Source organism: Vulpes lagopus, chromosome 3 (assembly GCF_018345385.1).
Source record: "Vulpes lagopus strain Blue_001 chromosome 3, ASM1834538v1, whole genome shotgun sequence".
NCBI classification, from domain to species: domain Eukaryota; kingdom Metazoa; phylum Chordata; class Mammalia; order Carnivora; family Canidae; genus Vulpes; species Vulpes lagopus.
This window is the reverse complement of record NC_054826.1, coordinates 80,365,579-80,389,799: the sequence shown is the minus strand read 5'-3', so window position 1 is coordinate 80,389,799 and position 24,221 is coordinate 80,365,579. Positions and strand designations below refer to the sequence as shown.

General features: G+C 50.6%; 1 protein-coding gene across 1 annotated transcript; it reads left to right on the top strand.

The window, feature by feature from the left end:
• Positions 1-2,724: 2,724 nt before the first annotated feature.
• On the top strand, positions 2,725-23,086 carry FAM89A (family with sequence similarity 89 member A). The gene is made up of 2 exons (XM_041750326.1): positions 2,725-3,050; positions 21,951-23,086. The coding sequence occupies exons 1-2, from the start codon at positions 2,766-2,768 to the stop codon at positions 22,212-22,214; spliced, it is 549 nt and encodes a 182-aa protein (XP_041606260.1). The 5' UTR covers positions 2,725-2,765; the 3' UTR covers positions 22,215-23,086.
• The last annotated feature ends 1,135 nt before the right edge of the window (positions 23,087-24,221 follow it).

Here is a 24,221-nt window from a genome sequence, read left to right as displayed (position 1 = left end):
CCCTCTACTCCCTTAGTCCCCACACAAGCAGTCTGTCCCTCTCCCAAAGACACCCGCTGTTTAAATAGACTAATGAACGAATACCTGAAATCCGGAAATGTGACTAGATAATTAGTGGAAGGTGAGGCACAGTGAGGAGGTGGAAAATTCTGGGCAGTGGGTGGGGTGGGAGCCTTCCTGATGCCGTCAAATCACACTACCCACCCTGGGGCTTCTTCATGTCAATCTCAGGCAGTGCAAGGGCGGAGAACAAGGGCCAGTGTGAAACACATGGATTCTGGGGAGGTGGATTAAAGGGGAAAAGACCCCCCCCCCAAAATGCAGGCCTCTTTTATGTGGGGTGTCTGAAGCGCTCAGAACCCTTTATTATTATGATCCTTTTGGGTATTTAGAACAATTAAATTCCTTTGATAAATAAAATCAGTCATCAGTGGGCATTCAAGTGATCCACCCTAGGCGTGCAGCGTTGGTTTTCAATTTGCGGTGAGGCTATTGGCTGCTAATCAGTCCTTTCCTTACTTTTCCGTCTCTAATCCGGTGATAACTGTCATGTTCATTCTTCCTAGAAGGGGTACAGCCGGTGTCTCTCTCCCTTTTTTCTCCCTCTCTGAGGTGTGAGTCGTGAGTGTTTATTTTTGCCTCAGAACTGATGGATAGTGTCCGAGATTTAAGTTTTCTCTACTTTCGTCCCATTTCCATTTAGAATCGCTCTTGCGTTCCCAGCCAGGCTGAAAGACAAGTCTTGTTTGCGTTCCCCAGTTGCAAAGTGGACCTGGAGCTCTCGGCCGCCGTGGGTGTCGGTAGGGCTGGGCACGGTCACTGGCGAGGTCAGCCTGCCCTAGGGGAGGGAATAAGGTCCCAACCCTCCCGGCGGCGAGCTGAATCCGACGAGAGGCGGTCCGGACTCGGCCCTGGGAAGAGGCGGGGGTCCTGTGGCCTGAGCCCGGCCTCCCCCGCCTCGGCCTCCGGGCCTCCGCGCCTCCGGGGACCGAGACCGCGGGCGGGATGCGGACCCAGCACTGCCCACCCCCTCTCCGAGCTTCCCCACCCCCCGCCAGCCGTCCGTCGGGTTGCGTCCGACCGGGGGGCTCCCTCGGCAGTTACAAGCAGCTTTGGCGGCTGCTGGGAAGCCCACCTCGCTGGGAGTGGGGCAGCCGGGCCAGGACTCGGTTCCGGGAGGAGGTGGGCAGGTGAGGGGGGAGTCCCAGGACGGGGGGAGTCTAGCGAGCTGCCGGAGGTGAGGCGGGAACCAGCGGGGTGGGGGCGGGGCGTGTGGGGGCGGGGCTGGGGAGCGCCGGGCCCTGGGGGCGGGCTCAGGGGCGGGGGGCTGATGGGCGGGGCTGGAGGTGAGCCGCGGCGCGGGGATGGGAGCGGGGGGGGCGTGTGGGGGCGGGGCTGGGGAGCGCCGGGCCCTGGGGGCGGGCTCGGGGGGGGGCGGGGGGCTGATGGGTGGGGCTGGAGGTGAGCCGGGGCGCGGGGATGGGAGCGGGGGGGGCGTGTGGGGGCGGGGCTGGGGAGCGCCGGGCCCTGGGGGCGGGCTCAGGGGGGGGCGGGGGGCTGATGGGGGGGGCTGGAGGTGAGCCGCGGCGCGGGGATGGGAGCGGGGGGGGCGTGTGGGGGCGGGGCTGGGGAGCGCCGGGCCCTGGGGGCGGGCTCGGGGGGGGCGGGGGGCTGATGGGTGGGGCTGGAGGTGAGCCGGGGCGCGGGGATGGGAGCGGGGGGGGCGTGTGGGGGCGGGGCTGGGGAGCGCCGGGCCCTGGGGGCGGGCTCAGGGGGGGGCGGGGGGCTGATGGGGGGGGCTGGAGGTGAGCCGGGGCGCGGGGATGGGAGCGGGGGGGGCGTGTGGGGGCGGGGCTGGGGAGCGCCGGGCCCTGGGGGCGGGCTCAGGGGGGGCGGGGGGCTGATGGGGGGGGCTGGAGGTGAGCCGGGGCGCGGGGATGGGAGCGGGGGGGGGAGTGTGGGGGCGGGGCTGGGGAGCGCCGGGCCCTGGGGGCGGGCTCAGGGGGGGGCGGGGGGCTGATGGGGGGGGCTGGAGGTGAGCCGGGGCGCGGGGATGGGAGCGGGGGGGGGGGGGGAGTGTGGGGGCGGGGCTGGGGAGAGCCGGGCCCTGGGGGCGGGCTCGGGGGGGGGCGGGGGGCTGATGGGTGGGGCTGGAGGTGAGCCGGGGCGCGGGGATGGGAGCGGGGGGGGGGGGCGTGTGGGGGCGGGGCTGGGGAGAGCCGGGCCCTGGGGGCGGGCTCGGGGGGGGGCGGGGGGCTGATGGGCGGGGCTGGAGGTGAGCCGGGGCGCGGGGATGGGAGCGGGGGGGGCGTGTGGGGGCGGGGCTGGGGAGCGCCGGGCCCTGGGGGCGGGCTCAGGGGCGGGGGGCTGATGGGCGGGGCTGGAGGTGAGCCGGGGCGCGGGGATGGGAGCGGGGGGGGCGTGTGGGGGCGGGGCTGGGGAGCGCCGGGCCCTGGGGGCGGGCTCAGGGGCGGGGGGCTGATGGGCGGGGCTGGAGGTGAGCCGCGGCGCGGGGATGGGAGCGGGGGGGGGGGGAGCTGGGGAGCGCCGGGACCTCGGGGGCGGGCGGCTTATGGGCGGGGCTGGAGGTGAGCCGGGCCGGGGCTGGGGGCGCGGGGGGGGCGGGGGGCAGGGCACCGGGCGGGGATGCGGAGCGGGGGCGGGGGCGGGCGCCGGGGAGGGGAAGTGGGCGGGGCGCCGCCGGGAAGGGGGCGGGCCGGGAGAGCCTCGGGGCCGGGGCAGGGCGCGTGGCCGGGTCCGGCGCGATGAGCGGGGCGGGAGCGGCGGCGGGGGTGGCGGACGCGGCCCGGGGGCTGCGGGTGGACGGGCTGCCCCCGCTGCCCAAGAGCCTGAGCGGGCTGCTGCACTCGGCGTCGGGCGGCGGCGCGTCGGGCGGCTGGCGGCACCTGGAGCGGCTGTACGCGCAGAAGTCGCGCATCCAGGACGAGCTGAGCCGCGGGGGCGCGAGCGGCGGCGGGGCCCGGGCCGCGGGGCTGCCCGCCAAGCCGCCCAACCTGGACGCCGCGCTGGCCCTGCTCCGCAAGGAGATGGTAAGGGGGCTCCGCGGCGGGGCTCCGTGCGGCCTCGGCGTCCCGGGAAGGTTCGCCGGCCCCGCCCGGCCCCGGGAAGGCTCTGCTCTGCTCCGCTCTGCTCCGGAAGCCCGCGCGCCCACCGCCCTTCTGGCTCCCGAGGCCCGGGCTCCCCCTTTTACTGTCCTCCCTGTCCGCGGAGCGCGCTCGCCCGGGGAGGCTCCCCACTGGGGGCGCAGCCTTCGGGCCCTCGGAACCGCGCGGCGGGAGGCGCGGCGAGGGCTTCGCTGTGGCCTCGCGGCGGGCGCGACTCGGTCACCGGCCTGCGGAGCCGCACACCCGCCGGGGTCCGTGGCGGCGCGGGGTCTCGGGCCGTGTGCGATTGATTTTCCTGCCTTGGAAAGGACAGTTTTTGCCCGCGCGGGCCTAGACGGAGCCTGGAGCAGCCCGCGCCCTCCCCGCGCCCTCCCCGCGCCCTCCCCGCGCCCTCCCCGCGCCCTCCCGCGCCCTCCCCGCGCCCTCCCCGCGCCCTCCCCGCGCCCTCCCGCGCCCTCCCCGCGCCCTCCCCGCGCCCTCCCCGCGCCCTCCCCGCGCCCTCCCGCGCCCTCCCCGCGCCCTCCCGCGCCCTCCCGCGCCCTCCCGCGCCCTCCCCGCGCCCTCCCCGCGCCCTCCCGCGCCCTCCCCGCGCCCTCCCCGCGCCCTCCCCGCGCCCTCCCCGCGCCCTCCCCGCGCCCTCCCCGCGCCCTCCCGCGCCCTCCCGCGCCCTCCCCGGGCGGCCGTGCACAATCCGGTTTCCGCGCGGCGGCCGCGGCCCCCAAACCCGCCGGAACCGAGGGGCGCGCCCGCGTCCAGGTGAAGCCCGCGTGGGCTCTTCGGGTTTGTCTGGGCGCCAAACAGTGGGGCTCAGTTCTTGTCAGTCCTCGGGAAGTACGTTTGGTGTGTGTGGCCCGGGACACGCGATTTCAGGGACGCCGAAAGCAGAACAAGGGCAGGGATTTGGGAGGCGCCGAGCCCTTCTCCAGCGCTCGCCTCCGGCTCGGCCCGGCCAGCGGGGAACGGGAGAACCTCCTCCTTTCCACGCTCTCGCTGCCCCGGGTCGCTTAGCCCTGGCCACCCGCTCTCTTGGCATCTGCCCCTACTTTCACTTACTGCAGGTTCTAAGTACACTTAAAAACTTTATTAAGAAAATCTAATATATGAAAGCTGCTTTTTTCCTAAGTAAATTTCCTGCCAAAAAACGTATCACAGAAACGCTTTAAATATGCGACTAGTACGTTACAGTATTGCTTAGAAACTTCCAATGTATGCCTCTTTTTTCTTTTCAGGAGCATACCTGTTCTGAAAGGTAAGGCTTGATTAAATCTAGAAAATCAGCCTTAAATGAACATTTCTAAACCAATTAGGTACTGTCTTCCCACTCTAGCTGGCATTGAAATAGTGATTTCCAATTCTCTCTGAATAGATTTTCTAAGCTTCTTAACAGAATGACTTAAATTCCAAGACAACAGTTTTTATTTAATAATGAACATTAATCGACACCAGCATTGCACAGCCAGTGAGCTGCATTTTAATTAGATAAACCTACACCTACTATGTTTACAGTCTGAATTTAGATGTAGCATAGACATGGGGCTGAATGGGAAGATTCACCCTGGGTTAAGTCCCATACTGGGACAGACAGGAAAACCTCACAGCCACTCCTGTTGTGAAGCTCTGGTTTATAAACATGCTCTGGTGGCGTGGGGAGTCAATGTGCTATTCCCAAAAGTATTTTTGCGGGTCCCTCCTGGTGCAGCTGGAGAACAGCCACAACCTTATAATTATGCCTTGGACCAGAGCTCTCTCTAAGCCTAACTGTTTGAAGCACAAGGGAAATAAACAGCCATCTTTGGTCAGTCTGATATTTAGCTGAGAGAAAGATAAGAAAGATATGGCTACAGGCTTTGACATGTCCTTTCACAGAATGTCACAGGTCTTTTAAAAGTGCCCTAGGTCTTTTGGCTCTAAGAGATTCACTAACCTGGGGCCCTGGGGTCTGAGTGGTAACCTAAGCTGAGTGCGTTCCTAAATTATCTGCGGAATAGTTTGTGTCAGTCTATTTAATTGGAAGGCCTGGGGTCAAATTTGTACCAAGGGACTTACTAGAAATCTTGGCAGAATGTGATTAATCCCTGTTTGAAAAGGTCCTGTGCAATCACAGATCAATGTGGTTAATCCTTTTTTTTTTAAGTCCTTTGCAAGAAGTGGTGGGGTGGGAAGGCCTCTGAAGGCAACAGAATTTTAACAAGGGCCAAGGGCAGTGGGGAAGTAGCAGCAAAGGCTGGAATAAGGGAATAGCTCCAATTTGATAGCAGGATGCAAAAAGGGCTGGAAGTGGGAGATGCCGGAAGTGTGCTTGGAGAAGGTGAGAGCCTCCAGCAGGGTGGGGGGCCAGTGAACAGGAAACAGGAATCAAATGGGGGATGCTTCTCTGATGGAGAAAATGCAGGAATTGCTAGTTAACATTAGAGCCTGGGAGGTGATTTCAGCTTTTTAATGGAAAGTGCAGCTAAGCAAAACAATTAAAAGTTACTCATAGTCCGAGCACCTTGAGATCATCACTTAATAGTTTGGGATATCTCCTGTGTAGGCACAGTGTAAATGCTTTCTATACATCATAACTTCTCTGTGCGTTGGGTACTCAATATCTATTTGGGCACTTGGGTGGCTCAGTTGGTTAAGCATCTGCCTTTGGCTCAGGTCATGACCTCAGGGTCCTAGGATTGAGCCCCCAATCTGGCTCCTTGCTCAGTGGAGAGGCTGCTTGTCCCTCTACCCCTTCCCCCCTGCTCGTGCCCACTCTCTCTCCCTCCCCCTCTCTCAAATAAATAAATTAAAATCCTTTAAAAAGGCCATTTTATTTATTTATTGAAGTGTAGTGGACACACGATGTTATATTAGTTTCAGATGTACAGCAGAGTGACTCAAGTCTGTATGTTATGCTGTGCTCACTGCAAGCGTAGCTTCCATCTGTCCCCATACACTGCTGTTGCCATACCATCGACTACATTCTCTGTGCTTTACTTTTCATCCGTGTGACTTACCCATTCCAGAACTGGAAGTCTGCATCTCCCATTCCCTTTTACCCATTTTTCCCCATCCTCCCTACCTGTCTCCTCTGGCAGCCATCAGTTTGTTCTCTGTATTTATGGGTCTGTTTCTGCTTTTTGTTTGTTCATTTGTTTTGCTTTTTAGATTCCACATGTAAGTGAAATCATATGGTATTTGTCTTTCTCTGACTTATTTCACTTAGCATAATGCCCTCTAGGTCCATCCTATTTCATACTTTTTTTTTTTTTTAATCACTCAGAATTTAACTCCTCTGTGATCACATATTCAGCCAGGTGTGTCCTAAAGCCTGTTTTAACCTTTGTATTATACTGCCTGGGTGCATGTAAGGATGAGAATCTGGTGGCTGGAAAGGAGATTTGGACCTGGTGATAAGCATTTGACGGATGGCGAGAGTGGAACGGCGAGCGGTGGGGACAGTTGGCATCCAGGCCTCTGGGAGGGCACAGAATTCTGTCCTGTGATTGGCACTGTGCTCTGCTGGAAGATCGTGCTTTCTACTGCACTGCACATTTCAGCAGTTCCCGTGCTAGGAACCCTTCTAATGTGCTAGGAACCCCAGTGCTGTGAAGCTCTGTGCTGCTGCAGGTCCTGGCCCCCTGCCCTAGTGGTCCCATTTGGAAAGCTGTGAGGGTCACACAGAGGGTTACTGCTTTATAGACAGAAAGAGTCCTTTAAAACAAGAAGCTGAGTTTGTTGGTTGTTGGGCTTTTTTTTTTTTTTTTAACATCAGAGGAGGATATTTTATTTTAAGATTTTGTTTATTTCTTCATCAGGGACACACACACACACACACAGAGGCAGAGACACAGGCAGAGGGAGAAGCATGCTCCATGCAGGGAGCCGGACGTGGGACTCAATCCGGGGTCTCTAGGATCACACCCTGGGCTGAAGGCCATGCTAAACCGCTGAGCCACCCAGGCTGCCCCAGAGGAGGATATTTTAAAATCACACTCAACAGATGTTTATGGGGCGTGTGTTAGGTATAAAGTGCTACAGAGAAACAAGGATGAATGGGAACTCTCTAGCTGTTAAGGAGCTTCCAGCAGCTGGTAGATGTGGTCATCTTCACAGCAGCAGGAGTGCTGTAAGTTCAGACCTCTTCTCAGTTTTCTCAGCTGGAGTCTCTGTATTAGTAATAATAGGAACTCAGTCTGGACTAGCTCTTGTGAAATGAGACTTACACAGAGACAGCCTAGAACCAGGGCTGGTGGGGCACCTGGGATGTCCACGGTATTCTCTCTCCACCATCATTCTATTTATTCCCTCTTTTTTGGCCTGTGGCTGCTAACTGGGTCCATGCTCAATTTTGGCCTCGCTTCTTATTTCCAGTTTGTAAATAGTGTGGAAGGATGTCAGTGGGCCCAGCTTGGGTAGCCGGGCCAGTCTGGGCCAGTTGGTAGTGACCGAGGACGGCATTGCATTTTGCCAAGATAGTGTGACCATATGGATGGGGTGGGGGTGGGGTACTGGGGAGTCCACCAAAGAAACGCCAGTTTGCAGAAATAGAGCAGGGGGCTGCTGGACTAGCAAACTATTAGATAATATATCACAGACTTCTTACATAAAAATACTTTGCCCCAAAGGGCCCCACCCTTGGAAAGATTTCTTTTTTTTTTTTAAGATTTTATTTATTTATTCATGAGAGACACACACACACACACACACACACACACACACACACACAGAGGCAGAGACACAGGCAGAGGGAGAAGCAGGCTCCGTGCAGGGAGCCCGACGTGGACCTCGATCTCGGGTATCCAGGATCATGCCCTGGGCAGAAGGCAGCACCAAACCGCTGAGCCACCCAGGCTGCCCTGGAAAGATTCTTATCTGTTAAGCTGACAAAGCCACCTTTGCTCAGTAGACCTTGGTTGGCATTTCAAATCCTTGCACATGGCTGAAGGACTCCCTTGACTTGCAGTGTCAGCCGGGACCCCTGACACATGCACACACACCCCTACACCCCTTCCTTGAAGTGTGTATGTAGAACACCTGCTCAGCAGTTCTGGGACATTAGCTCATTAAGCTCGGACATCCCAAAGAGTCATGAAAACATAGACAGAAGATCCTCAGATGTGGGGGGCAGCAGAGCTTTGAGGGCAGCATCTCTGGAGGTTTTTGGGTTTTGCCTCTCAAACTATCAGGGGCAAGTTCTAGTAGCTTTGACTTAGAACCCCCTTTTTATGTTCTTTTTTTCCCCTTAAAACTGTCAAATAGTGGGGTACCTGGGTGGCTTAGTTGGTTGAGTGGCCAATTCTTGATTTCGGCTCAGATCATGATCCTCAGAGTCGTGAGATCAGGGCCTGCGTTGGGCTTGCACCTAGCATGGAGCCTGCTTGGGATTCTCTTTCTCTTTCTGCCCCTTCCCCTTCTCTCAAATGAATAGATAAAATATTTTTTAAAAAGTCAAGTAGTTATTTTGGTCACCAACCCATGCATGAGTGGGAAATCATCCACTAGGAACTTTTGAGTTCCTGAGCTGCAATGGTTTAGGGGAAAAATTTAATCTGATTAAATAAAACTTGATTTCTGAGACCAGCAATGCTCCTCTTCCCTGCATTTTAGTTGAGAGAACTAAATGTCTAATGAGTTTGTGCAGTGAACTGTATTCCAGGAGATGTGCATTAGCTTGAATAGCCCACATCCCAGTGGATTTCAGTTCTTACCCTGTATGTGAAACCAGTGTCTTAGAAAGGGGATTTTAGTCTTTAAAATGTTTTATGGTAAAGGTCCAATCCCAAGTCAAGCCTATGAAATCCCATCTGGAATAAAACTGTTAGCTACCAATATAGCATTCTTGATTGATATTGATCAAGGAGAGTAGGAAGGAGTGTCTGTGGCCTTTAATACTGTCTTGTCTTTTTCTTTTCACTGGTCATAGCACCAGCATGGTTAACTGTGTTCCCCAAAGGATGGACCACTGGCCCCAAAATCCCCTGGGCTGCTTGCTGAAATGCTGATTGCTGGGCCTCTTCCTATACCAGCAGTATCAGAATCTTGGAGAAAGCAGAATCTGCACTTTTAACAAGCCCTTTAAGAATTGGGAAGCTCAGGATCCCTGGGTGGCGCAGCGGTTCGGCGCCTGCCTTTGGCCCAGGGCGCGATCCTGAAGACCCAGGATCGAATCCCACGTCAGGCTCCCGGTGCATGGAGCCTGCTTCTTCCTCTGCCTGTGTCTCTGCCTCTCTCTCTCTCTCTCTCTCTCTCTCTCTCTCTGTGGCTATCATAAATAAATAAAAATTAAAAAAAAAAAAAAAGAATTGGGAAGCTCAAAAAAAAAAAAATTGGGAAGTTCCTGGGACGCCTGGATGGCCCAGCGGTTAAGCTCTGCCTTCAGCTCAGGGCATGATCCTAGAGGTCGGGGATCAAGTCTGACACTGGGCTCCCTGAAGGGAGCCTGCTTCTCCCTCTGCCTGTGTCTCTGCCTCTCTCTATCTCTGTGTCTTTCATGAATAAATAAATAAAACCTTAAAAAAAAAAATTGGGAAGCTCCTGAAGCGGGATTCAAGAGCTTGAATTCTGTTAGTAGATTATGTGATATAATTTGGGCAAGCACTTCACTATTTCCAGCTATAGGTCCCCTATGGGGAAAAAGAATTAAATGCCACAAGGCTCTGTTTTTGTTTGTTTGTTTGTTTTTTCCACGAAGGCTCCTTTTGGCTATAGCAATATAACTCTTTTCCCCTTCTGCCTTTATGGGTCTTCAGGGCTCCTGCAGAAGTTTGCTCTGTCATAAAATAATGTAGGCACGTGTGCAGGACCTACCTATTGTAGTGTGCTTGATGTCTGGGGACACTTGCTCGGCTATACCTGGTAGTTGTAAATTCTACAAAGAAAAGGAAGAGCAGTGCAAGCTTGCTATTCTTGGACTCTGTTCATCAAAAATTAGGTTGTCTGTGATAGTTCTTAAAGTTTTTAGGCCATAATTACTCTATGGTACTTGTCCCCACCCCCAAGATCCACCCAATGAAAGCACAACTAGAAGTGTGTGTGTGTGTGTGTGTGTGTGTGTGTGTGTGTGTGTGTTTGTAATCCTGCACATGTCCTTGGGGTGGGGGTGGGGCTGTAAGGGTAGGCTGGTGGGGTCACTGGCCTAGTTTCATTCTTTTTTTTTTTTTTTTTAAAGATTTTATTTGAGAAAGGGAGCAAGCAGGAGCAGGGAGAGGGGCAGAGGGACAAGCAGCCTCCCCACTGAGTGGGGACCCCAGGTGGGGCTCAATCCTGGAACCTTGAGATCATGACTTGAGCTGAAGTCAAGTGTTTAATGGACTGAGCCACCAGGCGTCCCTGGTTTGACTCACTTTTGATGCTACCTCTGAGGTTATAATTACAGTCCCAAGATTTGAAGATACAGAGGATTGAAAGATGTTTTTTCATACCTCTTTAACTTTGATCAATTACTGTCCTGACCTGCAGAGACTATAAATATTTTTCCTGGGATCCCTGGGTGGCGCAGCGGTTTGGCGCCTGCCTTTGGCCCGGGGCGTGATCCTGGAGACCCGGGATCGAATCCCACTTCGGGCTCCCGGTGCATGGAGCCTGCTTCTCCCTCTGCCTGTGTCTCTGCCTCTCTCTCTCTCTCTCTCTGTGTGACTATCATAAATAAATAAAAATTAAAATAAATAAATACATACATACATATTTTTCCTAACATATAAGTATCTTGCAAGAAGTAAAACCCTTGGGATGCCTGGATATAGCTCAGTGGTTGAGCATCTGCCTTCGGCTCAGTCGTGATCCCAGGGCCCTGGAATCTAGTCCCACATCGAGTTCCCCACAGGAAGCCTGCTTCTCCCTCTACCTTTGCCTCTGCCTCTTTCTGTGTGTGTCTCTTGAATAAATAAATAAATAAATAAATAAATAAATAAATAAATAAATAAATAAAATTTTAAAAAAAAGGGAAGAAGAAGCAAAACCCTCTGCTTTCCCCCGCTTTTGGTTAAAGGCATTCATCTGTTACATGTGAAAGTGTCCTGGCACTTTGGGCACCTCTTCATTGATAGGGGACCTCAACGGAGCAAGGGGCGAGCATCTCTGCATCTCCCTGGGCCAGCACTGCTGTAGATCATTGATGTTGTGCGGCCAAGGTAGCTCAGGGAGGGCTCAAAATGAGGACTGTGGCCCTTGTGCTCTTCCCTCCACCAAGCAGCAGTGGAAGCTTTGCAGTTGTGCTTCTGGAATGCCCACCTGAATTCCACAGAGACTTCACACCTCAGTTGGAAAAGCTAAATTTTTCATGATCCTATGTATGAAACCTTCTAGATGGGCCATGGACTCCACGAACAGGAAACCAGCCGTGAGACTGGCTGGTAAGATATTTGCCCCCAATAATCTAGTGTCATTCTCCAGAGCCCTGACCTTCTGTTCATCTCATTGGTTGCCCACAGGCTCCAGATGTTTCCAAGTGATAAGTAGGCAGGGCACACAAAGGCGGTTCTTTCTTTCCTGTTGCTCCTTCCTTCATAGACACTTAACCTGGAGTTGTAGAAACCAGGACTTTGAGATCATGACCTGAGCGGAAGTCAAATGCTCAGTGGACTGAGCCACCAGGACTTTGGAGACAGACTCTTCAACTTCCTTTTAGTGCTATAGAAATTCGTTAAGGCATGTGGTCTTCTCTGGTTTTATGAGTGCTTTCTGCTCACTGCTGTGATTGGCCCTAGGCATGGTGGGCTGACCTAATTTTGCAGGTCTAGAATCCCATCTGCAAGGATTCTGGGAGGAAGCTTCAGATTTTGTCCCCTAACTTCATCTCCTCTTGCAGTGGGGGAGTTTCATTTAATTGGATGTCATTCAAGAAAATGGCAGAACACAAATTAGCCTTCAATTGTGTCTTGGGTTCCAGTATGACTCTTAGCAAGTCATGTTTTTCCCTCCAGTCGCACCTAATTTCAACATCACCTGTACCCATGTCCACACTCATTATCTTGGGCAATGAGCTTTTAGGCTTTAATACAAATCCTTGATGAATGATATCTGCTGTTCATAGTATGAAAAAGCAAGTTACAAAACAGTATATGTATACATTTGTATTTGTGGTAACTAGTTAAAAACCAGCTTGCATAAACATACTGTCTTGAGGGATGTATACTAAACTGCTAAAAGTGGGTATCTTTATTTCTTAAATATATGTGTTTTTAAAGATTTTATTTATTTGAGAGAGAGAGAGAGAGAAAGGAGGGAGGGCAGAGGGAGAGAGACAAGCAGACTCCTCACTGTGCATAGAGCCTGACATGGGGCTTGATCTCAGGACTCTGAGTTCATGACCTGAGCTGAAACCAAGAGTTGGACCCTTGACTGAGCCATACAGGTGCCCCTAAAAGTGGGTGTCTCTAAAACAGAAGTTCTTAACATGTGGTCTGGAGACATTCTCGGTGTCCATAATTATGTGGTGGTCATACAGATAAATGTGATGCTTTAAAATACTACCTAAGGAAGTGTATCAACATTTGGAAGATATGCATAATTCAGTTAGTCAATTTTTCACCTTTTTCATAGAACTAATGCTTGCAGTTAGAAAATCATGCATGGTTAAAAGATCTATTCAAAGTGCAAGATTAATGGATTTTAATGTGACAGTATGAGAAGTTCAGTGGCATAGTTTAAAATTCCACACTGCAGCCAACTAAGGGATAGCGTCAAAGAAAGAATATCCTCTACAATTTCCTAAAAGGCTATTACATATCCATGTGAGGCCAGATTTTCTTCATTTACTTCAACCAAAACAACCTGTCACAAAGGATCCATGCAGAAGATTAGCCATACAAAATAAGATTTACAAAATAGTAAAAAAAGAAAAAAAGAAACAGATTTACAAATGGTATTGTTTATAAAAATGTCATATTAACATGTAATGAGTATATTATTTATGTTTAAGTGGATCAATATTAAAGCTTCTCAGTTTTGACTTGTAATAAGGTAAATATTGAGAGGTATATCCCACATAACAAGCACTTGTTGGGGCCTTCCACCGTTTAAGAGTATAAAGAGGTCCCAACAGTAAAACATTTGAAGATAGCTGCTTTAGACCATGGAATTAAGGAAGGATGGTTTACATAATTGTGAACCATTGAAATTTTAACATAATTAGAATGTTTTATTTTTATGATGGGAAAAAAAGTAAAAGAATGAGCAAAGGCATTACTTAAAGAAAATGGTTGGTTGCTTTTTTTCAGCTCTGCCTAGGACGGCACAAGAGGAAATGGGCTTCATTGGTACCAGTATAAGTTGAGGTTGGAGAGAAACAAGCGTGTCTGAGGAGAGGTTGCAGAATGGGCTCTGTCTGTGGATGCCCTCAGCTGTCAGCAGCAAAACAACTGAAACTCCCTTACCTGGTTGAGAGGGTGCATGGGCAAGTGCGGAGCTGCGCAAGCTTTGGGTGTGGCTTAATCTGGGGGTGCAACCATACGCCTGGTCTGTTTCCTGTCGCTGAATCACCCTGGCTCTTTAGAGTCTAGTCCTCAGCCCAGTGGGCCTAGGGTATTCACAGGGGTAAAGCAGACCAAACCGCACAGATGCTTTTCCACCCAGGACACGAGAGTGGTGTGTAGGAGCCACAAGATGGATTGGAAGCTTGCTTCGGAGCACAGACTGACAGGCCACCAGGGAGCCTTTTTTTTTTTTTTTTTTTAATTTTTAGGGCCAAGTGATAAAATTAGAGATGTTATGTAGGTACAGCAAGAGAAAATATTTTTCCATAAGAATTCTTTTGGGATGAGAAAACACTTCACTTTATTGGGATACAAAGCTACTGTTCCTTTTTATCAAATCAGTTGCAAATATTCATCTATAAAAACCATTCTTTGCTTTCTTGGGTCATCCCAAGACAGACAGGAGGATGGATGTGGCCCATGGGCTACAGTCTGCGGACCCCTAGTCTAGACCAGGGCTGCCCAATAAAAAGATAATGAGAGTCATAAATGTAATTTAAATTTTTCTAGTAGCTATATGAAAAAAACTCTACAAAATAAAATTAATTTTAATAATATATTTAACCCAGTAAGTCTAAAATATTACTTCAACGTTTAATCAATATTTAAAAAGTTATAATAAGATGTTTACATTCTCTTTTTTTTTTGTCTAACTCTCCAAAATTACAAAGCACCTCCATTGGGACTAGTCACATTTCAAATGTCCGACAGCCACATGTGACTAGTGGTACCATGTTGAACAGCATACATTTAGACCAAAAAATTATATCCCTTCTATACTGAGTTAAAGTCTAGCTTGGCTCTACAGACTGACAGGCCACCAGGGAGCTTCGAGGTCCTGCAGGGGTACTTCAGTGAAGCTTGAGTAGTTAATAGCCCCTTCCCTACTGGATCAACACCAAAGGAGTCTTTCTCTTCGGTTTTCCCTTGCAAAACAGTATGCAGGTCAGTGTCCTTCTGTCATCACATCCTTTATTCAGAAATCAGGTTACAATCCATTAGGTCACTGCTTTATTACATTCCAGCCCCGCAGATACGTGCTGGACACCTTGATTAGATTTGGGGCATTTCCCAAGTCTTTTCTAAAATAAATTCACAAGCCATCTGTATATGCTTAGTCATTCATTACGTTTTATTAATTTTTTAAACAGATTTTATTTGAAAGAGTGCAAGCGAGCACAAGCAGAGGGAGTAGGAGAAGCAGCCTCCCTGCTGAGCAGGGAGCCCCATGCGGGGCTCCATCCCAGGACCCTGGGATCATGACCTGAGCCAAAGGCAGACACGTAACCAAATGAGCCACCCAGGCACCCGCATTCATTTTTTTTATTTTTTTAAAAGATTTTATTTATTTATTCTTGAGAGACACACAGAGAGAGAGAGAGAGAGAGGCAGAGACACAGGCAGAGGGAGGAGCAGGCTCCATGCAGGGAGCCCGATGTGGGAGTTGATCCTGATCCTGGGTCTCCAGGATCATGCCCCGGGCCAAAGGCAGGCGCTAAACCCCTGAGCCACCAGGGCTGCCCGCATTCATTTTAAAAAGATAACTTTGAAAGTGTTGTCATTTTAAGTTAATGTCCTGGATGTTCATGGTAGAAAATCCAGAAAATTCAGAAAAGCCAAAAATAAAAGTCACTTGTGACATGAGCAGCTTGCTGCATACCACAGCTGACATTGTGCCATCTCCTTGCCCCGGTCAGCTGCTCGGCAGTACAGGCTGATGGTCAGAGCACGGGTGCCGGAGTCCTGAGCACCTGCTCCCTGCCCTGCCAGCCCCCTCCCCCCATAGGATCTCAGTCGAGGGCTTTCATTTTTCAGGATCCCAACCTCCTCCTCATAACAGAGTCAGAGGATCTCATATGTGTGTCCAACTGAGATTTTCTCGTCTCCAGTCAATCCCTAGATATGAACAGTTAGGGGTACCTGGGTGGTGTAGTCAGTTGGGTGTCTTGATTCTTGGTTTGGCTCAGGTCCTCATCTCAGGGTTGCGAGATGGAGCCCCTGGTCAGGTTCCACACTTAGTGCAGAGTCTGCTTGGGACTCTTTCTCTCTGCCCGCCACCGTCCCCCCCCCCTAAAATAAATAAAATCTTAAAGAGAGAAATGAACACTTAGCTGGTTAAAAGTTATGTGCGCTCTTAAGGCTTTTGACAGACCTTGCCAAGCAGTCCTCCACAAAAGTTTTGCAGGCATGCAGTTGTACGCAGTGTGCCTACATGATGCGCTTTTTTAATTACTACTGGTTTTTACAATTGAGAGAGTATTATGTGCTTGTTGAGAAAAAAATTGAGCAGTACAGAAGGCTGCAAGTACCGATCCCACTTTCTAGAAGTTCTTCTAACAAACCTTGTCTCCTGTCAGAAGTTTGCACATGTGTGTGTATTTACATATAAAGTGCGTTCCTGCTAACATACTGTTGGTAACCTGAGCTTCTGTGCTCAGCAGCACACGTGGGTCACTGTTCTGCTCTAGTGCATACCCAGCTGCTCATCCTTTGAAATGACTGCCTAGTATTTACTGTATGACTATACCCTAATTTGTTAAACCACATTCCTACCACCTTATGTTTCAGTGTAAACTTTCATACAACAAACCTTTTTTAAATCTGTCCCCATATTTCAGGGCTCCCCCTTCCCTATGCTATAGTTTGTGATTTTGTAGCTTCACTGGGGATCTATATATCACTTCCAGCCCATATGGGGTAGGGTATTTATCATCTTAGATTGAGGAATTCAGTGGTAGGAAGATAGATGGTCTGCAGTGGGGGGGCAGGGGTCATTTCAGAGCAGACCCCAGTGTGACCTCCTGAACTAACCCACCCCGCACCTTGCCTTGCTTCTGCCCAGATCCCCCCCATCCCAGACTTAGCTGGGGACCTGGTGCAAGGCATGGGAAAGACCATTTCTTTTGATGTCTGTTCTGTTTTCTGCTCATTGCCTTATTTGAGGAAAAGTTGCTTTTGTTTATATCTCTTTACGTGTACTAGTGACTTACCCCAACTTTTATTTTTAGTTTTTTAAATAAAACAGACTTTTTCTTAAATACAACTTACTTCTAAAAAATATCCTAAAGTTTTTTCGTGATGCTTTGTTCTGACTCAAAAGTTTCCTTTAAAAAAAATGGATCTTTTAAGCCTTTTAAGCCATCTGAATGGTCATATGTCTGTTGTAATTTTTTGAAAGACTGGAAGAACTCTTCCCACCCACCCCCACACAAACACCCCCTCCCCCGGCACCCTCCAAAGATAGAAATGCAGTGATCCAAAGCCCAGCTGGGAGCCACCACCCAGTCTGAGGCATATTCCTGTGGCCGGTCTATTGTGAGTTTTTGAGACAGTTTCAAGGATGATTCACGATTGTTTGGACCGTGGTTGGTGATGTTGTGGATCGGTGAGCACCTGTGTGCACAGCAGGAGGGGTGCAGGGGAGCTCCGTGTGCTAGAAAAGAGAAGAAAAGGATCAGGAAGTTAAGCAGGAAGCCCAGACTGAGAGAGGAAGGAATGGCATTAACTGTTTAAAGAGGTAGAAATTAGTTGATTGTTCTTAGTTGTCTTGAAGGTCTAGAATAAGAGCTACACATAACCGAGTCTTAGAATTCTGTGTTTTTCTTAAATTACCTGAAGTTTTAAAATCTACTTTCAATAAAGAGTTGTATTTTCTAAATGCAGCTGTTAATTAAATCAGCCATTCTTGGGTCTTCAGGGACATGTGGGAACACATCACTAAGATGCTTCCCTTGTTTGTAGAATGGGGACAGTGGTGAGGGTTAGTGGGCTTGCAGAGGGTGCACTCCCCCCCCCCCCCCCAGTCCTTTTTTCTGGAAGGACAAGTTCCTGTGATTTAATCATGTTCCGAAACAACTCTGCTGTTTAATTCCCCTTCCTACATTCTTGTACCCTCTCGCCTTCAGGGTTGAGGGACTGATTTCTGGGAGTGTCATGAGTTTCTGTCCCAGCTGCAGACAGGTGTGACTCTATAAAGAGCACTCAGGGAGCAAATTTGGGTTTGGATCTTCTGTCAAGCAGGAGGTGAGTCTTTTTTTTTGTTGAAGTGGGAGTAACCATGTGGTCTGCGGCTTTCAGGGTGCTCCTGGGGTGCTCTTGGTGCAAAGGACCACCTGCTGATCCCTGCACCACCCCACTGCCAGGCCGCTTCTGCAGCTGGATGTTCTCTGGGAGGGCATCTCTACAGCAAGGGGTTTTCATGGAGTCAACCAATATCTGAATGTCTACACTGCAAGGCTCCGTGCTGGGTAATGGGGGATCCCAGAGGGAGATGGGCCACTGCATGTTGCTTTCCTACGTTAGAAGGATACTTGTGCTCACCATACTTGTGCTCACCGGTAGTAAAAGGTAGAGAAAAACAGGGCAGGCAGAGAAGGTGGGAGGGAGTGAGGAGCACCTGCGGTGGAATCAGTCAAAAATCTGGAGTGGAGGAGAAGCTGGCATTGGCGGGGTGAGCAAGGAGGCCTTAACATCCACTGTGGGGACAGGTCTGGACAGTCTGGGGGAGGGGGCCTCCATTCGGCCAACTGTGGCATGAGGTGCAGTAAATCAGACTGGATCATGGAATGCTGCCTAAGGGATTTGCAATTTGCCTCTAGAAAATTTAAGTGAAAGTATTTGAAACAACCAACGGCCAAGGGAGAGGCGTCCAGGCTGGGGGCCGGGTTTGCTCGTGTTACTGCTTACCTCATGCCCTCCTGGCTAATTTGGAGGATTGCTGGTAAGTCAGAGGAGCTTTGGTTTAGTGCCTGCAGAAGGCGCTGAGAAGCTGGCATGCCTGCACGCGTGTGTGCTTATATCCCTGTTAAATTACCCTAAGCGCTTGGCATCTGTTCAGCTGCGTAATAGGTGTGTGCAGGACCAAGCTGTATTCCTAGGCGGGTCAGGCCTCCTTTTCTAGGCCAGCATTCCACCTGAAGACAGGGCAGCTTTGTGAGTCATCCAGTTGCTGCAGTGCAGAGAGGTCCAGGGCATGATCTGACTCAGGGCCTGCGAGACCTTGGACATGCCCCCTGAAAAGCCTGGGACTGCAGGTCATTGAGTAGTGCCGGTTTACAGGACGTCAGTGCCCCAGAACCTGACAGGGGTCGTGGAGCCGTGGAGCCATGGAGCCGTGGAGCCCAGGCTCCTCCTGTCATCTGTGCCCACTCCCAGCCTACTCAGAAGATGCAAGTCAGACCTGGTCCAGGAGCGTGTTGCTCCCTTCCACTTCTGTTTTGTTTTCCTCCTTTCTTTCTTTTCTTTTCTTTTTTTTTTTTTTTTTTTTTAAGATTATATGTATTTATTCATGAGAGACACAGAGAGAGGCAGAGATATAGGCAGAGGGAGAAGTAGGCTCCCTGTGGGGAGCCTGATGCGGGATTTGATCCCAGGACCCCAGGATCACAACCTAAGCCAAAGGCAGATGCCCAACCACTGATCCACTCAGGTGCCCCTTGTTTTCCCATTCTTCATTTCCAAGGTGGGAAACACTCTTGGGATAGTCCAACCCTGCTGGTATTAGAATGACTCAGTAGAAGTATCTCCAAGACTCCAGATGAATCTTTTCTATGATTTCTTTTTTTTTTATTGCAGCATAGTTAACATCCAGTGTTCTATTAGTCTATGACTTTTTAAGCAAACACTAGTATGGCTCTAGGAGGGTGTGAATTTCTTTATTAAAGTTTACATTCCTTGTGTTAAATCCCGGAACAGATGGGTAAGTGTGACCTTGCCAAGACAGAATCTTGCAGTTTAGTCGCTGGATTCAAATCTGGACACCGTTGAGGAGCAAGTCCAGGGGAAGGGACTGGGTGGTTAAAATGGGCCAGAATGTCGTCACGAAGAGTTGAAAGACCTGAAGCTATTGGCTGGAGAAGACAGATTTTTTCAAGGAGTAGAGGTGGTGGAATGAAAAGTATTTCAATATTTAAAAGGCAGTTAAGGGCAGCCCCGGGTGGCTCAGCGATTTAGCTCTGCTTTCGGCCCAGGGCCTGATCCTGGAGTCCTGGGATCAAGTCCCACGTGGGGCTTCCTGCATGGAGCCTGCTTCTCCCTCTGCCTGTCTCTCTCTTTCTCTCTCTGTCTCTCATGAATGAATAACTAGAATCTTTTAAAAAATAAAAGGCAGTTAAGAGAGAAATTAGATTTGTGTGTATGTGTAGCAGTTATGCCTAATATCAAGAGCCCTGGAACCTACAGGCTGGGAGATTCCTCTCAGTGACCACCATGGTCCTCAAGAAGCAGGTTTGCTGGTGAATTTTCATCTGGCTTGACTGCCCCGGCAGCCCTCTGTGGAAGGGGTCAGGTGGTTCCTGCTCAGTCTTTTCAGTTGAGCTGGGGTCAGAGGGACATGGCACCACGGGGACACTGCTGTTTCCAGGAAATGCTGGTGAATCCTGTACCTGCCATTCCTTTCAGGGTTGAAATCCTGCCGCTGGCAGAGTGGAAAGACTTGTGAATGTAATAACCACAATAGCAGCTGTTACTCTTTTCAGGAGTTGAACAGGATGCCCACGTTCTCACAGCTAGCGAGTGGTAGAACCAGCATTTGAGCCCAAGCAGGCAGGCTCCAGAGCCAGCACTCTATTCCATGCCGCCCTGCCTGGCCACCTCGTGGGGGAATCCATATAAGTGACCCAGGAAAGAGGTATTTGTGTCGAGAAATGGGATTCTTCACTGGAACTGGATGTCAGAATCGCCTGGGTAATTTTTCAAACACAAATGTCAGGAACCCATTTTTCTTTTTCTTTTTTTTCTTTTTAAAGATTTTGTTCATTTATTCATGATAGACACAGAGAGAGAGGCAGAGACACAGGCCGAGGGAGAAGCAAGCTCCATGCAGGGAGCCCGATGTGGGACTCGATCCCGGGTCTCCAGGATTGCACCCTGGGCCAAAGGCAGGTGCTAAACCGCTGAGCCACCGGGCTGCCCCCTCAAGGTGTGCTTTTAGGAAGAGGATGCCATTGAGCCAGGTCTGCCCTCTCGGACCTGTATCCTCAAGTCTTCCCTGGATGTCTTGGTAAAATATGCTAAGTCAGTGTGACCTGGTTCTGTTTTTATGGTCTGTTCGGCTGTAGTAGAGAGATAGCCAATGTCTGCTGGGTAGTTTAGTGTGATCGAAGGGTGTGAAGAATAATGGAATTTAACACCTGTCTTGTCATGAGATGAATGCTGCTTTCTGGACCCCAGCTTCCCTTGTGTGAAAGTCCCATGTGGCAGGTCTCATCACTGAGTAATTGTAATGATTGTGGATCTTCTCTTTCTCTGTGTTTTCTATGTGCACGTTCCCATGCTTTTAGCCCTTTACTCACTACACAGGAGGCATCTGATTACTGTTTATTAAAATGGATGGATATCTCATTGAATCCTCCCAGTAGCCCCATGAGAGAAATTATGATTTGCTTTTGTCATCAGCCAGGGCATAGAGATGATACATGACTTGCTCAAGGGCCAGGAAGCAGAAGGCAGGTCTCCTACCATCCAGTTTGAGTTTTTTCCCTTGCCACTCAGGGAGGTCTGCTGAGCCTGAAGCTGCATGCTTCACAAGATCCCCAGGTGATTGTCATGCATGTGAAAGTGTCAGGTGCACTAGTCTAGGCTGCATTTCCAAGTGGATTAACCCTTCTCTCTTTGTGATTCATGGGAACAATGCATTTCCTGTGTTAACTGCTCTTTCCCTTGAGATAAGCTATGGGAAGAGGGGAACTTGATAAATATGTGCCTTTCAAATGTTCTTTGTTCTGTCACCACTTGTGGAAAGTAGTTCCCAGGAGACTCCCTAGAGGCCATCCCCTGGTCTTAGTAGATTTATTCAATCTCTAGGGAGTGATCCCCTAATCACCTTTGGGTAAGACTGAGCTTGTGTGGAGGAGAGGGAGTCTGAACACCACTCTTGGCATCCCAGAGGCCGAGCTGGTCAGAGGGTGGGTGCTCCAGGGGGCGGTGTGTGATACTGACCCGGGAGCCGACACTGGCAAGGGGACTCTGTTGTCCCAGGGAGTTGGGAATGACATGTGGGTCCTCTCTGAATCTGATTGTAGCAAGAGGAAATGACATACTTGGATCTAGGCATCCAAAGTGAAACCAGCTGGGGCCACCAGGAGTTCTAGCGCTGCTCCTTCCCCGGGCGTGCCTGAGTGCCATGGTAAATTCCACAGGCTGGGGCCCGCCACCCCGCAGGTGTGATCCTTCCCTGCCACACTGAGTCATGTCTGAGGTGTGGGCATCCCACAATTAAGGTTTTCTCAAAATTGTGTTTCTCAAAATTCAAGTGATGCTCTGAGTCGTTCACTGTATGGAAAGAATGTGCTGGCCTGAGCAGATTGCTGGCTGAGTGTTCAACTAAAATTAAACTTAAGTGCTGACTTCTTGTTTTTACCTCCCTACCCCGTCCCTCAAGGTTGGCCTCCGACAGCTGGACATGTCCTTGCTTTGCCAACTCTACAGCCTCTACGAGTCCATTCAGGAATATAAGGGAGCATGCCAGGCCGCATCCAGCCCGGACTGCACCTACGCTCTGGAGAATGGCTTCTTCGACGAGGAGGAGGAATATTTCCAGGACCACCACACCCTCCAGGATGGGAGGGAGCGGGGCCCTCCGAGGGACCTGCCGCTGCCTGTCTCCTCGCTCTCCAGCAGCGACTGGATTCTGGAGTCCATCTAGAAGAGGGATCTCAGCAGACAGGCCGCTGCTACCACAGGACACACTGTCAGCATTAGCTCCTCCTCCTAAGAAAGCTCCTCTGCTCCTCCATCGAGGGCAGTCCTCAGGTTCGAGGGGCCAGTGCTACCAGTTTAATTTGGAGAACCCACGTGGCAGTCTGTCCCAGTGGCTGGAGTGTCTGCCTTGATGGCCTCGGGGTGCTTGGCACCACAGTACAGAGGCACCCCGGCCGAGGAGTCCTTTTCATGATCCAACAGGAGGATCCTGAGGGGGCAGACCATGCGGGGCCTTTTCACCCAAGATGACTTTCACTAGTTACTTCCTTGCAGGTGGTAGAGAACCAGCTACTCTGTTGTAGGAATTGCCTCCAGGTTGCAATGTAGGAAAACTAACAATTTGGGCCCCTCCCCTCCTTAATACGTCCTGGCAGCCTTTCTTGCTTTTGTTTTGAGATCATTTTTGAGGCTCTTGGTTGGGTTTTGTTTGTAAGCTGCATTACTAACTGTCCCAGTGACTCAGTGAAAGCTCTTTACCAAAAAAGTAGATATTTCAGGTCGCAACAATCAACTGCATTCTGTTCACCAGTCAAAATTTGTATCATTCTTTGTCTATCAATGGAGGAGCGGGGAAGAGAACACAGAGATGTGTTGGCAAAAAGAAACAGGGGCAAGCTCGTGTTTTGTGTCATTCACTGTAAGATGGCAAACATTTTTGTTCTGGAAGATTCTAAATGTAAACCGGTATATTAGAAAGCTATCCTGCCTCTTCCACTCAAAACCGTGATCACCTTAAGCCTTAATATATTTATTAAAATCTTTTATGAACACTATACACTTTGTAGGTTAAAAATGAGGATAAAATGCAAAACTCTCTGACTGTAGTTGTGTCTTATTTTGGTCTGAACTCAGAATCATCCATTTCCATAACTTGAATTTACCGAATCCAATCAAATACTGAGAGAAAACTAAGGTTTGTTTTCTTGCCATTAAGGATTTGAAAGAAGCTCTGTTCCTCTATTGACTTATTCTTGAAATTGTTTTATCCACAGTAGACCACCCTTTTACAGTTAGATCTGAGTGCTGTTGTATCTTTGACTACTTCAGACCCCCGCCCTTCTTTCTTTTGATGTGGTAATTGCTTATTCGACACCTTTTGGGGTCAGAGAGAGGAAGTAAAACTCATCCTCATGGACCAGCATGTTGACAGCCTGTTACGTATGTGACCGAGTGTCAGGAACTGGGGTGAGGTGCAGATGAGAAGGAGCATTCCTGCTGTTTTCCTGTGTTGAAAGTAGTAGTTAAATAAGAGAGGGCAGCAAATTGCCTTTGATATGTGGCTCAACTGTTCAGGGAAAGATAAGAACATTGAAAGGGATATAGGACCAGGTGCAGTCTGGTCTTCTACCAGAACCTTTGACCATTAAAGGTTATCAAGGAGTTGAACCTTGGGTTCTCAACCCTGACCACATTAGAATCACCTGGGGGGGGGGGCTTTAAAGATTTTATTTATTTAATCGTGAGAGACTCACACAGAGAGGCAGAGGCAGAGGGAGAAGCAGGCTCCATGCAGGGAGCCTGATGTGGGACTTTATCCGCGGACCTTGGGATCATGCCCTGAGCCGAAGCAGATGCTCAACTGCTGAGCCACCCAGGACTCCCTGCAGGTGATTTTTTAAAAATATTTTTTATTCACTTATCTGAGATAGCAAGAGAGAGCATGAGCAGTGGGGTTGGGCAGGGAGAGGGGAAGCAAACCCCCCACTGTGTAGGGAGCCCGACACAGGACTCCATCCCAGGACCCAAGGACTATGACCTAAGCCAAAGGCAGACAGCCCCTATCCCCTACCCCACAGGTGATTCTAATGCAGATCAAATTGTCATCTAATGTTCAAACTGGCCCATGAAGCAGGCAAGATGGGACAGACATGAGAAACGCAGACTATCCTACCCCACCTGGACCTACTGACTCACACCCTGTGTCTTCACAGGATAGTCCAGTGATTCTTTC

Coding starts and splice junctions, on each gene's coding strand:
- FAM89A (XM_041750326.1), top strand. CDS start 2,766: ATGAGCGGGGCGGGAGCGGCGGCGGGGGTGGCGGACGCGGCCCGGGGG. Junction 3,051..21,950: donor CCCTGCTCCGCAAGGAGATG/GTAAGGGGGCTC, acceptor CCGTCCCTCAAG/GTTGGCCTCCGACAGCTGGA.